A 14,359-nucleotide genomic window follows, 5' to 3' on the forward strand; every position below is an offset into this window, starting at 1 on the left:
TTAAAGACTTTGCATGAGTAGAGCACAAGTAAAAGTTTTTCCACTATAATATGCTGCCGATTCCCAAATAAGCTTAAATACTCTATATCTCTGTTCTTCCATTTCTTCTTTCAGCTGCTCTCTTTAAGAGTCACTACATTGGATTATCTGCCTCCATCTCACCCTGTCACTTGCATCGTCTTTGCTCACACCAACCCTCTGCATGTTCTCCTTCTCTCCATCCATTAAATTTTCTTCCTGCCTGGTAGCTCCATAATTCACATCATTTGTCCAATATATCTACTATTCCTCCTCCTCTAAACCATTTCAACCTCACTTCTCCAACTTTGTCTTCAAAACACTTCAAAGAGAATTGAAGTGATAAAACATCAGTTGCAACTATAAAGGTTTGACTTCTTATACCAGTGTCTGTATAATACAGCGACTGATTCTAATGAATGAACACCTTGCTTCACATGTGGCTACCATCCACACCAAATACCAGGAGGGATGCAGAAAGAGGTCAATGATTCACTAAAGCTACTTCAGCGGGACTCCGCAGTACCTAATCTCCTCCTTAGATTAACTAGGGGCCTTTCACTTGTTTTGTAAATGTGTAAATCACTTCTCAGATACCTGCTGAAATCAGCTTGCTGCTGTCTGAGTTTTGAGCATTGCTGGCACAATGTTGTCTAAGCTGACGTCACAGCAACACTTAATAAAGAGCACTATTTAGCTCGTTTAACATGCAAGAGGTGGTTGAACTGCTCCCTCTTAAATGTAGGTTAATGGGAATGATAATGACTGTTGCAACAGAATGCAATCAACCTATGTAGAGGATCTGAGTACTTAGGAAATAATTCCCTTTGATTTTAGTCAACCATATATTATATGCAAAAAATGGCTTTAAAATGATTAGTTCTGCCATTTGGTGAGACATGCTCAGATTGTTTGATGGACTCAAGATTTAAAGGGCCTCAGATTTAGCCACACCCAATTATGATGAGCCATTCTATTTGGATGTTTCTGAAACAAACTCAATTGTAAATGGAGTGTTGTTTCAGAAAAAAGGGGGGGGGGTAGAGAAGTGCTCATGTATGTAAGTGTAAAACTACATCCAACAGAAGCAAAGCATCCTACATGCACACAACATGCAGCAGGGGTCGCGAGAATTATCCAAAAAAACAGCACATGTAGTGAGAGAACACCCACTAAAAATACTCACTACACATAGCATAGTGGCATACGTAAATTCACAAGCATTTTGTATGTCACCACGGGCACAACAGAGACTGAGCAAAGTCTTAGAGGCCCCAAATTTGACATTCACACATGAAGGAATTAACATGGCAGATTTAATGGGTGTAGGGGAACCACATGACTGCGCCAAAAGAGCACAGATCGAGGAAAAGATTAGAGAGGACCTGAAGGCCGAACCCATACCGGGAGCTGAGGACTGGTTCACCGATGGATGTTGCCACCGAGACGAAGGAGGACTGAAAGCAGGGTATGCGGTGGTCTGCAGAGTAGAAGGAGATTATCAGGTCAGAGAGTCAGGAAGGATTGAGGGAAAGCAGTCGGCCCAGAGAGCTGAAGTGATAGCCTTAGCTCGAGCTTTGAGACTAGCCAAGAACAGAAGGTGGATGAAGCCCACGGACTTGCCCACGTGGGGAGAGCCCAGATGGAAAGAAATTTGTGTCATTGGTGGCATCCTGAGCTGCGAGGAATGATAAGGGAGAAGGCCAGGATGTGCTTAATCTGTGGGGCACACAATCCTAAACCAGCAGTAAAACCGGAAGTGGGTAAGTTTCGGCCCCCTGAGAGGCCGGGAGAGGAGATTGTTATTGATTTCACTGATATGATTGATTCTGGGCCGGGCGGTGTAAGATATTTGTTATTGTGTGTTGACGCTTTGACCGGCTGGCCAGAGGCCTGGGCTACAAAAAAAGGAGGATGCTAAGACTGTCATTAAGGGTTTAATCAATCATTACATTCCCCGTCATGGGTTCCCAAAAAGAATTAGATCAGATAATGGAACCCATTTTAAAAATCAAGATTTGGAAAAAGTAGAAAAAATGTTGGGCGTCCAGCATAAATTTGGAACGGTCTATCATCCTCAGTCTCAGGGGAAAGTAGAAAGAATGAACCTAAATTTGAAAAACAAATTGGCAAAAATCTGCGCGCAAACAGGGCTAAATTGGGTCGCAGCCCTGCCGGTTGCGTTGATGACCATAAGATGTTCTGTTAATCAATCCACAGGTTTTACACCATACGAGCTGCAAACCGGGAGACAGTTTCCGGCACCTTGGACGGTGGGCTCGGGTGAACGGGACAAAAAGGGGAACCGGTCCCACGCAGACTACTGGAACGAGCTAAAGGCGCTAGTGTCCAGTTTCACGAAACAGGCGGCTTGTAAAGGGCCCACAGGAGAAGGAGAGGTCCCAGACGCGAAAACAGTGTGGCTGAGAGTCATCAAACGAAAGTGGAGCTGGAAGGAATTGAGTCCTAACTATGTGTGTAATCCCTTGAATTTGCCTGATGTTTTTAGTGGTATACGTCAGGAAATGCATTTTCATCACTCTTAGCTTTAAATTTGGTGCTAATTAGCATGCTAACAGGCCAAACTAAGGTGGTGAACAGCTAAACCACAAACTTAAAAGAATAAGTAGCCTGAAAGGATACTAATGTCTTAAGAGTTGCTAACATAGCTTTAGACTATTAATGTTGCCTAATCCACAAAGTGACCAATATTTTATATTAAAAAAGGAGAACAACACAGAAACTGTCCATATGGTGGCTTCTGTCTCATTTATTCACAAGGACATGTCTACAGCCAAATACTGGGTCCAGATGAAGTCCTTGCAAATGTAAATTGGCAATCCATTCAGCATAATCAAATGGAAATGAAAGTACAAATGCACCGATTTATAATCTATGCAGGAGGGGTCATTTTAATTAAGCAGACAAAGCAGACGTAGCGGGTGAAATGTAACACTGTTGGATTCAGGACAACATCAAACACATAAATCCACCAAAGACTCTCATAGTCCCAGTTTTCCCACTGTGGCAGAACTGTGTTTAATGTAGATTCTAAAAGACACTCTGACTTTGCTCAACACTGAGCAAAAATGTTGATAACAGTTGAAGTGATGACATATTGATACATGAGCTATTGACTTAAGTATTGTATATATTGTATTTCCTTAGGACTGAAGGATGATGGATTTCTTCTTTCCAAACTGCATGTCTGCACAAACAAGATATAGAATTTGTATTGTATACATATTAATTCTAATATTTTTTTAATGTATTTTTTACATTTAGTACAACTATAGAACATCACATTACATTTCACAACACATATTACCTGCATAATAAACCATATTGTTTCAGTGCATAAGTTACTGTTTTGCAAAACACAAAAGGGCACATTAGCACAAACAAATGACAATTAGATTTGCAAGAAAATAAATACCACTCATTGCAGGGGATTGTATCTAGTCTAAAATGTTATCCAAACAAATTTCCACATCATTCTTAAGTAATTTTCTGTTTGTAAACACAATAAATATACCAATAAATAAATACAACCTGTGCAGTACCCTTTCTCTGCTTCTATATAAAAATACAGGAGGATGAAATATGACCTTAAAACTAAAATCTTTAGATTTATCTAAGGCCAAAAGGGGTGTGACCCAGTAGATAGATCTAAAATTAGATCTATCAAAATTTATCTTATCATTTTTATGCTGCTTTAACTGTGTTACCATGGTATCCCTTTTTTCATCATTTGACTTTTGTTTTGGTCGTTAAAGCCTGAGCTGAGTAAATCTGCAGATGTGTGTAGGTTGTTGAATAAGATGGTTATTTGTCCATTCATCTTAGTACAAGGCATTCATATATATCCTCAAGGGCTACCTTTATTTCATTTATGTCCAATTTTAGATCTAAAAGTCAATCTGATTTTTGATCCTGAACTTTAATGTAGGAAAATTTTCTTATTATAATGTGTCATATCTGTGTGAAAGTTTAATATGTTTGTTGGGTTGTTGGTCAAAGTCATGACAGCAGTGCCAGAAACATAACAGGTGAGAGGAGGAGGAAAACCGGAGTGATGAAGATGTGATCCGCTGCATCGTGGAGCTCGTTTAAACACAGGGCCTGCTCCAGCATTTGGTGGGTCTCAGCACTTATCCCTAAAGGACACAGTATAGAGTTTTTTTGTTGGGATAGAGACAACTAAGTGCTACAACAAAGTCTGCTCTGAAAACCAGAATTGGAGAGCTCACCATGTTGGGACCACTCCTTCCAGGCGTGCAGATATTCAGGGTCATGCTCCCCACCAGTAGCTATATTCAAATTTGATAAAAGTATCTATTAAGACTTTGTATTTTTGAAACTCTATCCACTTGTAACAAGAAAGCTCTGTTTTTACCTTTGGAGTGCTCAATCAGAAGATGTTTCAAATCCCTGAGAGCCCTGGTGAGGTTCTCCAGTTGGTGCTGCAGGTGGAGGTTTTCTTCTTTCAGAGTGTGGATGGTATCCTGGAGCTCGTAAGCTGAGCCGGAGTGTGAAAACAGAGAAATTATCCAAAGCACTGCGGTGACATGCATAATGGAGAACATTGTGGCAAATAATAAATGTGCTGTTGCTGGTCACAGTCCTGCTGAATCTCTCTTCAGCTGCAGAGTGCTTTAAAGTCAGGTGGAAGTGTTAATGTTATTGAGGAGCTGACTTGTTTCTGTGTCAGAATTGATTCACTGATGGGTAGTTAAATGCTCTTGGCCCGCTTACCCACTCAAATGGATCAATTGTTCTGTTTTGGATCTTAGAGCCCAAATTACAGACACGGATAGAGCTGGTTTGGAGTTAATAAACCTTCATCCTAAAGCAAAAAAACCAAACAAACAAAAAAAACAAAAACAAAAAGCACCTGTGAATTTGAGCAGTGCACTGAAGAAATTAAGTCAGTAAGTAGTTATCTCCTTAAACCTACTAATAGTCAGACAAATCTCTGTGTCTATATGACAGTTCGTCCCATCCACTTTAAACTTGGCAAGTGTATTCTTGGGGTCTTTTAAATGTGTCTTCCTTTATTTGGCTATCTTTGTGAGATTTGTGGATTCTCATTAGCTATATTTGTAACTTTTACAGCTAAGTGCCCAACCCTTTATCTTACCCTAACATAAATTTAATTTTAACTTGTCCCTTCACCCCAAAAAGACAATTCTTTCACAATTCTTCATTACTTTGCTTGCCTAAAACGAAACTGGTTCTCAAATGATTATTTATTTATGTATTTGTTGCTTTTGGTTTCCTGTAAATAAATAAAATACTTTTTATTTACTTATGCTATTTAGGTACGCTGCACTGAGCTGTGGCCACAAGGTGGTTGATGCCTGTCCTGGGGGTAACCCCCAAACCAGATGGTGGACACCAGAGGTAAAGGGAACCATCAGGCTGAAGAATGAGTCCTATTGGGCTTGGTTAGCCTGCAGAACTTCGCAGGCAGCCGATATATACCAACAGGCCAAGCGGAACACTGCCCAGGCAGTGGCAATAAGTTGGACGTGTTCCTGGTGGGTGTTGGACTCTGCCAGGGCTGCCCTTTGTCACCAATTGTGTTTCTAATTTTTATGGGCAGAATTTTTAGACGTAACCAAGTGGCGGAAGGCTTCCACTTGGGTGGTCTCCGAATCTCGTCTCTGCTTTTCTCACCTGATGTGGTTCTGTTGGCTTCATCAGGTTGTGGCCTCCAGCTTGCACTGGAGTGGTTCACAGCTGAGCGTGAAGCTGCGGGAATGAGAATCAGAACCTTTGAGTCTGATGCCATGGTCCTCAGCTGGAAAAGGTTTGAGTTATTGCCCCAAATGGAGGAGTTTAAGTATCTCGGGGTTTTGTTCACAAGTGAGGGGAGAGTGGAGTGTGAAATTAACTGACGGCTTGTGCTGCAGCTGCAATGATGCGGACGCTGTACCAGCCCATCATGGAAAAGAGAGGGCTGAGCGTAAAAGTGAAGCTCTCGATTTACCATTTGATGGTAAATCAAATGGTCAATCAAGCTTTGTGTAGTGACCGAAAGAACGAGATCGCAGATACGAGCAGCAAAATGAGCTTTCTCGTGCCACTGATGTGTGGCTGGACTCTCTCCTTTAGAGATAAGGTGAGTTCGGCCAGCCAGACGGGGCTCAGAGTAGAGCCACTATTCCTCCACATCGATAGGAGCCAGTTGAGGTGTTTCAGGCTTCTGACTAGGATGCCTCTTGGACACCTCTAGTTGAGGTGTTCTTAGCATGTCCCATCGGGATAGGCCGAGGGCACACAGACTATATCTCCTGGCTGGCCTGGGAACACCATGGTGTTCCCCTGGACAAGCTGGAGGAGGTGGGTGGTGCATCCTCTGGCTGCTACCCAGTGGAAGACAATGGATAGGCTGTCATAAAATGGATGGATGGATGGATGGATGGATGGATGGATGGATGGATGGATGGATGGATGGATGGATGGATGGATGGATGGATGGATAATTCTTGAGAAAGCTGCAACCCCAGATCTGCCAGCTGTGACTGCCCTGTGAGGCGGCCGACACTTGGAGCTGTTCTGTTTTCAAAACTCTGCTTTATGACTGCCTGTGTGTGATGCATTTACAGAACATCTATAAAATGTACATAGAGAAAAAATAATCTGGGTTACTATCTCCCCAGACAGGTACTGTCAATCTTCTAGATCAGGGGTGTGCTATAAATTTTCAAAATGGATTTCTGCTCAATGTTGATTTGAGTTTGTTGAATTTTTAAGTGTAATTTTTATGGTTGTTTCATTTTAATGGAGAAAAACAGAATATCAACCAAAGGTCTACCTGCCCAAGAAGGGACATATACAGGGTAATCTTAAGTTTCCCAACAAACACTTAATGAACACCTAAAGGATTTAGAGAAAGCATGGAAGAAAGTTCTGTAGTCAAATGAAACTATCTGGCATCAGCTTGACCTGTCGTGTTTGGAGGAAGAGAAATGCTTAATATTTTCCAAAGCACACCATTCCCACACTCAAGCACAGAGGTGGAAACATGACGCTTCGGGGCTGTTTTTCTGTTAAGGTTGCAGGGTGACTTCACCACACTGAGGAGGTAATGGACGGGTCATGTACTTGGATGGCAATAACCTAAAACATGTGTTTGTCCCCCTTAGCTGAAATTGCAGTGTTTTTTATTTAACAATTATAACTGATTATTAAATAATTATTAATGACTTCACTGTGATGTTCTTATTATTCAGTAACATCGTGTGGTTTTGGCCCCTGGGCTGCATGTTCAACAACCGTCAGCTGGTTGAAAGCGGAAGTGCTTCGAGTAGCTTTCGTCGTCATCCGGGTTGATCTCCGTCACAGAGGATCCAGGATGGCGACTCACATGTCGAGGTGCAGAACCTGGAGTCGGGTTCAGAGGTAACACGTTTTAAATAAACGCTCTTACAGTGTCGCTAATGTGGAGTTTAACGCGAACAGACTGCAGCAGCACCGATACACCCACTGTCTCCCACCTGACGTTTCCGCTCATCCCTGCGGGTTTAGAAATTCTCTACGTCCTCGTCACCGTTAATTAGCAGCTAGCATGATGCTAAGTTACATCATAACCCGTTAATGAAGCTAAAAATGCTCCTCTCGCTTAAGCTTTGGCATTATTTTAGCGGCTTTCTGTAATGTCCGAGATAAAGAATTGTTCTGCTTTGTTTTAATATATTTTAAATAGACGTGCTAGTTAGGCTGTTTTTGTTGAGAATTTGAATATGAAGAGACATATTTGGGTAAAAGAGAATAGATTGCTGGACTTAATAATGTGCGTTTGCCTGAGGATGGTGGAGGATTATACGTGCTGACTTTGAATTTATCACTGTGTGGCTGAGATTCTGATATTATAGAAGTGCTATAAGAGGAATGTTAAACTTTTAAGCTCCAAACACGTTTGGACAATGAAGTCGATAATAGTATCTATGTGCACCTAATCTGTTTGAGTCAAAAGGCGAAAATAGTCATTTTCAGAGAGTTTTTACGTACTTTTGGTGCTATATGATGTCAGTGAATATGCTGATCCCTGTTGCGTGGCTGTAAACACAAAACCCACACTGTTCTTTTTATGATGGACAGCCAATCAGAACAGAGTTTTCTCACAGCTAGAGGAGCTTAACCATGGCCAGGGCTCTGTACTACGAAGCCACTTCAGTATACTCAAGTGATGTTATCTGGATTCATTTACCCTAACACTGGCAATCATGATAAGCAGTCATGTCAAGCTTGTTTTCAGCTGGCTAAGTTAACCGAAAGTTTTCCCTGTGTGTTCACTTAATTGGTGTAAATTGTAATATTTGAGGGGGTTAAATGCATAAACTGAAAGGATTACAGCTGTTAGAATTTAGGGCTGCAACAATTCATCAAGTAATTCGATTTTCATTTTCTTACTGGGTAAAATATGCTGCAAAGCTAACCTGGTCCAGACTAGAGATCAGCAGTAATGAAATCACCACCTACTGACCAAAAAGTCTGCAGACAATAGTATGTCTTTGCAAAATGGCTGTTTCCCTCTGAAGAGTATGGAAAACATGCAAGCTGGATTTTTCTTTTCCTTTTTTATTCTTTTTCCCCACGGGGACCAATAAAGTACACTTTCTTCTTCTTCTTCTTTCATTGCTGTTTGTTGTACTGTTTGTTTTTATTTTTGTATTGGCACATTGTTTGTCAGAAGACCAATTGGTGAGGTCTTTAAAGTAGCTGTGGCTAGAAGGGCTATGTACAATGTAAAGGTTGTATAAAAATTAAACCCAGCAATGTTAATATTTATTGGTCATGTTGTATAAGCTGCAGTTTTTTCAAAAGTTGGCTTTTGAAATTCAGCTTTTAAAAGTCGATGAGGTTTTTTTTTTTTTTTTTTATAGCAGTTGTTTTATTGTCATCCAAGGTATGGGATAGCAGCTTACCGGAAATACAGCAGTGGTGGCGGATACCCAAATATCTCCCTCTCTACACCGTTGCCTGGGATCCCCAAACCAGTGTTCGCTTCAGTGGATGGTCAGGAAAAATATGAGACCAAGATTACCACTCTAGAAAATGGCCTCAAAGTTGCTTCCCAAAACAAGTTTGGTGAATTCTGCACAGTTGGAGGTAAGTTGTGTCTTTGATGTGCTGATATATTCACAGTTCTTTGTCACCTGCAAGAACTGGATAAAGTGAGATTCTCTCTCTTTCTTCCTTTTGTTAGTTTTGGTTAATTCGGGATCCAGACATGAAGCAAAGTATCCAAGTGGGATTGCACACTTCTTAGAAAAACTTGCATTTTCTGTAAGTATTAAATAAAATCCAATGAAAAAGACCAAAAAGGTGGAGGTGCGAGCAATAAACCTGACAACAACATTTATGTCTTTAGTCCACTGCACAGTATGGGAGTAAAGATGAAATCCTTCTTACGTTAGAGAAACACGGGGGGATCTGTGACTGCCAGACATCCAGGTATTTAACACAGTTCCCGTCTCAGTGTGGAATGATGTAATGATAAACGCAAACAACACACAGCTGATTTGAGGTGTGTTGATTGGTTGTTTTGCTTTGCAGAGACACCACAATGTATGCAGTGTCTGCTGAAGTGAAAGGTCTGGACACAGTGGTCAGTCTTCTGTCTGATGCTGTTCTGCAGCCTCGCCTGCTGGGTAAGGACATATAATTTAGGGTCAGTCCTCACAAACGGTCCAAGAGTCTCCACCGGTAATACAAACTGTTTCTTTGTGTGCAGATGAAGAGCTCGAGATGACCAGAATGGCGGTGCGCTTTGAGTTAGAAGATCTCAACATGAGGCCAGATCCTGAGCCATTACTCACTGAGATGATCCATGCTGTGAGTTATGCCTCATTATTCCTTAGCTAGTCCATCCAGCCATTCATCCCATTTTATTATTAATCAGTGAATTACTAATGAAACCAAAATCCACTGTCAAAATTTCAATGCTCATTTCTACTCTGATAGAGTAACTTTGCATGATTCACAGTCCAAAATGATCCATTTGCCTTAGCTGAGCTTTTGTGCAGCCTCTCCATTCACTCACAGTCTGAACCAAGCTGTTTTGCTTCTTCCCTCTTTGAGTCCACCCTTCCTTTAAGCCAAATTTCTTCTTATTGGAGGCCTCGTGCAAACAGAAGATTTGAACAAGGAGTGAAAAAGGCTTCTGTATGTCAGGGTTAATCACATTAAGGAGCTTCGCTCTTGTTGATATCATACAGAGTCAGGAGTGGCAAAAATTATGAAAATGAGTGTTTGGAGTAATTTGAAGTCTGATTGGGTTAGAGGGATTACTTTTAGATATTCTGACCTCATTAATGTCAAACTCAATGGTGAGTAGTCCTAGTTTGTTTTCATCTTTAAATCTATATGTGACCCTTCTTTGTTGTTTTGTTTCCAGGCTGCGTATCGAGGCAACACAGTCGGGCTGCCTCGTTTTTGTCCTGCAGATAATGTGGATAAGATTGACAAGAATGTGCTTCACAGTTACCTGCGTAACTATTACCGTCCAGAGCGCATGGTGCTGGCAGGAGTGGGCATCGAGCACGAGCAGCTGGTCGAAAGTGCCAGGAAATACCTGCTGGACGTAAAACCAGTGTGGGGAACGAGTTCAGCGCCCAACGTGGACCTCTCTGTAGCACAGTACACTGGTGGCATCGTCAAGGTGATTAACCAGGCTCTGTTTAAAATCAAAGTTTGGCAGATACCTGTTTTTGTTATTATTCCTCCGTTCTGCTGGAGAAAGCAAATGATCTTTTTAACGGATCTTTAAAAGTTGGACATTGTGTTTTATTCTGTTAGATGGAGAAGGATATGTCAGACGTGAGCCTCGGCCCCACCCCCATCCCAGAACTTACCCACATCATGATCGGCCTGGAGAGCTGCTCCTACCTGGTGGGTGTTTGCAGTGTCTTGGAAAGTCTCCAATCAGGGGCCTGAGACATGTTAAAGGGTAAAAATGTTCCCTTTACAGGAGGATGACTTTATCCCATTCGCTGTGCTCAACATGATGATGGGTGGAGGCGGCTCCTTCTCTGCAGGAGGACCCGGGAAAGGCATGTTTACCCGACTGTACCTGAACGTCCTTAACAGGTGAGCGTCTCACAAGAAAATTGTACTAAAACTATTCCAATTAGTCGTCACCGACTGTTAAATTTTTGTTATCTGTTGTAGACATCATTGGATGTACAACGCCACCTCCTACCATCATAGCTACGAGGACAGCGGCCTACTGTGTATCCATGCTAGTGCAGACCCCAGACAGGTTGGTACAGTCTCAATACAGGACAGCTGCAGAGTATCTGTTAGGATTCTGTAACAAATTTCTCAATTAAATTTTGAAACTTTTTCTGATGAGGCTTTGGCAGCTCTGGTGCTCTGGGGTAGGTGGTTTCACAGGACACGGCCTACAACTGGAAAGGCCCGATCCCCTCTGTTTTTGACCTTGTCCTGGGAACATCCAGAATCCTCTGATTAGAAAACCTTAGTGCCCTAACTTGAGGGTGGATGCTTAAAGGCTTAGATAAAAAAGGGGGCAAAGGTCAAAGACTTAAGAACAAGCAATAAAGGCAAGGCAAGGCAAGTTTATTTGTATAGTACAATTCAACAACAAGGTGATTCAAAGTGCTTTACAGAGACATTAGAAACAAGAACAAATAAAAAGCATGATTTAAAACTGATTAAAACAAGCAAATAAACTAACTAACTAATTAACAAACAAACAAACAAACAAAACAGTATATAAAATCAAAACAGATAAAATCAGAACAGTAGATAAAATCAGTAGTTAAATGTAAGTTTTGAAATTTAAGCTTAAAGTGTGGATTTGGTGCTTTATTCAAATGCAGCTGAGAACAGGTGAGTCTTCAACCTGGATTTAAATAAACTGAGTGTTTCAGCTGATCTGAGGCTTTCTGGGAGTTTGTTCCAGATATAAGGAGCATAAAAGCTGAATGCAGCTTCTCCGTGAAAATCTAAAACTAAATTCTAAAAGTGGCAGGAAGCCAGTAAAGAGAGGATGAATGGGTAATGTGCTCTTGCTTTTTTCTCCCTGTAAGGAGCTGAGTGTATATTTGGGAAAAGTTCACCTCCAGTGAATAGTTTGTCATGTTTTTTGTGGTTCTTTTTCTTATTTCTTATTTCATTTATTCATTTCCAGGTGAGAGAAATGGTGGAAATAATCACCAGAGAGTTCATTCAGATGGGCGGCAGTGCAGGAGAGGTAATGATCGCCACAAGCTTTGTCATCATCATTTAGCAGAATAAAAATTACACAGTTCTTTTAATAAATTTCCCTTATGTGCCCAGATGGAGCTGGAGAGGGCAAAGACTCAGCTTAAGTCCATGTTGATGATGAACCTTGAATCACGGCCGGTTATTTTTGAAGACGTTGGTCGTCAGGTTCTCTCCACAGGAAAGAGAAAGCTGCCACATGAGCTCTGTCATCTAATAAGTGAGTACTGGAAGGATTTTTGTGTTATTTTCTTTGCAAGTCATCTAAATTTGTGTGACGATAATATTCAAATAATTTTCAGGCAGCGTGACACCTGGTGACATTAAAAGAGTGACCACCAAGATGCTGCGCAGTAAGCCAGCTGTCGCAGCGCTTGGAGATCTCATGGAGCTGCCCTCGTACGAACACATCCAGGCCGCCTTGTCCAGCAAGGACGGACGTCTGCCCCGCACATACCGCCTCTTCAGATAGACCCGCATCATCACTTTACATAAACTGGACTTGAAGATTACACTAGTGTTCCCTCCGAACACGGAAATCACCACAGCTTACTGTGAAGGGTGACAAATACCTCTGAGAGAAGGGGTGATTTTAAAGAAATGACACATTGTACTCTACAGTAATCCTAGTCTGTATACAACTGTATTTTTGTTTTGTTGCCAGGAAGTCAATAATTCATTATTTTTATGGGAGGTTTGCAGGAGTTTGCTTTTAAAGAAACACAAAATTATCATGTAAGGTTCCCATTTAAAAACCTCATCAGTGTCACAGAGCCACTCAGAGTAGACTGTGTTCTGGATGCCCCTAAAACTCTTTCGTTTTTTTTATTCCACCATTACTTTCTTTGCAGATCGCAGCTCTCTAAAAATTCTTTATTCCAGAGTCAGTGGATTAAACTGTTATTTATACGACAAGACTTCATAATGTCCTTTTATAGGTACAGAGACAGCAGAAAGTTACATAATATATGATTAAAAACAAAATGGAGATTTTTGGATCAGTCACTGACTTGACTGCTTGTCCTCCAGACTGAAATTGTGATTCGTGTATTGTACAGTAAAAAGATGGTTAAACAAGTGTGGTGTTTGTTTTTACTGTTACGCTGAATGCTTTGCAAATCACATTGGTTATGAAGAGCCACAGCTGTGTGACGACCACATAAGGGCAAAGAAAAAGCAGGTTATAGTCTGAGTGTTTGACCTGCAGTGATTGTCTACATATGTTGACTTGATTCTTTTTTTGTCTGTGTTTCATGGATATTCTCACAGAAACGCACAATCTAAGAGTCAAAACTTTGAACACAACCTCTCATTTAATGTTTTTTTTTTGTTCTTACTACTTTCTATATTGTAGATACACATTGAAGACATCAAATATATAAAACAAAATATATGGAATTATGAAGCAAAGAAATGCAGATAATTAACTCTAAATATGTTTTATATTTTAGTAGGGTGACCATATTTTGGTTTCCCAAAAAGTGGACACTTGGCCCAGTCATGAAGAACTTTAATAATACTGTTTGTTTAAAGAAAACAATGCCTTCTCTGTGCCGTTAATGAATGGTAAAATAAAAAATATCATATAGACTTTTACAAGTCAACAAGTGCAAAAAAGGAGGATGGTTGGTCACCCTAATTCCTCAAAGTAGTCACCCTTTTCTTTGTTGACAACACTGCAAACCTTGGCCTTCTCTCAATAAGCTTCATGATGTAGTCACCTGAAATAGTTTTCACTTCACAGGTGTGCCTTGTCAGGGTTCATTTGTGTAATTTCTTGCCTTCTCAGTGGGTTTGGGACCATCAGTTGTGTTGTGCAGAAGTAAGGTTTGTACACAGCTAACAGCTGTGACAACTTAAAATTCATAATATGGCAAGAACCAGTCAGCTAAGTAAAGAGAAACAACAGTCCATCATTACTTTAAGAACTGAAGGTCAGTGAGTACGAAAAATTGCTAAAACTTTGAATGTGTCCCCAAGTGCAGTCGCAAAAACCATCAAGCGCTACAATGAAACTCTTGAGGACCACCCCAGGAAAGGAAGACCAAGAGTCACCTCTGCTCCTGAGGATAAATTCATTTGCCTCACCAGCCTCAGAAAATCA

General features: G+C 41.0%; 2 protein-coding genes across 2 annotated transcripts; one reads left to right on the forward strand and one right to left on the reverse strand.

The window, feature by feature from the left end:
• Positions 1-2,757: 2,757 nt before the first annotated feature.
• Positions 2,758-5,001, reverse strand: LOC146562951 (uncharacterized). Its single transcript, XM_085293175.1, has 3 exons — positions 4,415-5,001; positions 4,269-4,328; positions 2,758-4,175 (listed from the first exon to the last, which is right to left on the reverse strand). Exons 1-3 carry the CDS (start codon positions 4,602-4,604, stop codon positions 4,039-4,041), a joined length of 387 nt encoding a protein of 128 aa, XP_085149301.1. The 5' UTR covers positions 4,605-5,001; the 3' UTR covers positions 2,758-4,038.
• Positions 5,002-7,301: 2,300 nt separating this feature from the next.
• Positions 7,302-13,333, forward strand: pmpca (peptidase, mitochondrial processing subunit alpha). Its single transcript, XM_085295220.1, has 13 exons — positions 7,302-7,425; positions 8,933-9,135; positions 9,233-9,312; positions 9,398-9,480; positions 9,583-9,677; positions 9,761-9,861; positions 10,424-10,687; positions 10,825-10,917; positions 10,997-11,115; positions 11,197-11,287; positions 12,182-12,244; positions 12,331-12,475; positions 12,558-13,333. Exons 1-13 carry the CDS (start codon positions 7,379-7,381, stop codon positions 12,725-12,727), a joined length of 1,554 nt encoding a protein of 517 aa, XP_085151346.1. The 5' UTR covers positions 7,302-7,378; the 3' UTR covers positions 12,728-13,333.
• Positions 13,334-14,359: the final 1,026 nt, after the last annotated feature.

This window comes from Mchenga conophoros, linkage group LG12 (assembly GCF_057382185.1).
Source record: "Mchenga conophoros isolate Kocher_MC1m ecotype Shallow Benthic linkage group LG12, M_conophoros_male_GT1.1, whole genome shotgun sequence".
NCBI lineage: Eukaryota > Metazoa > Chordata > Actinopteri > Cichliformes > Cichlidae > Mchenga > Mchenga conophoros.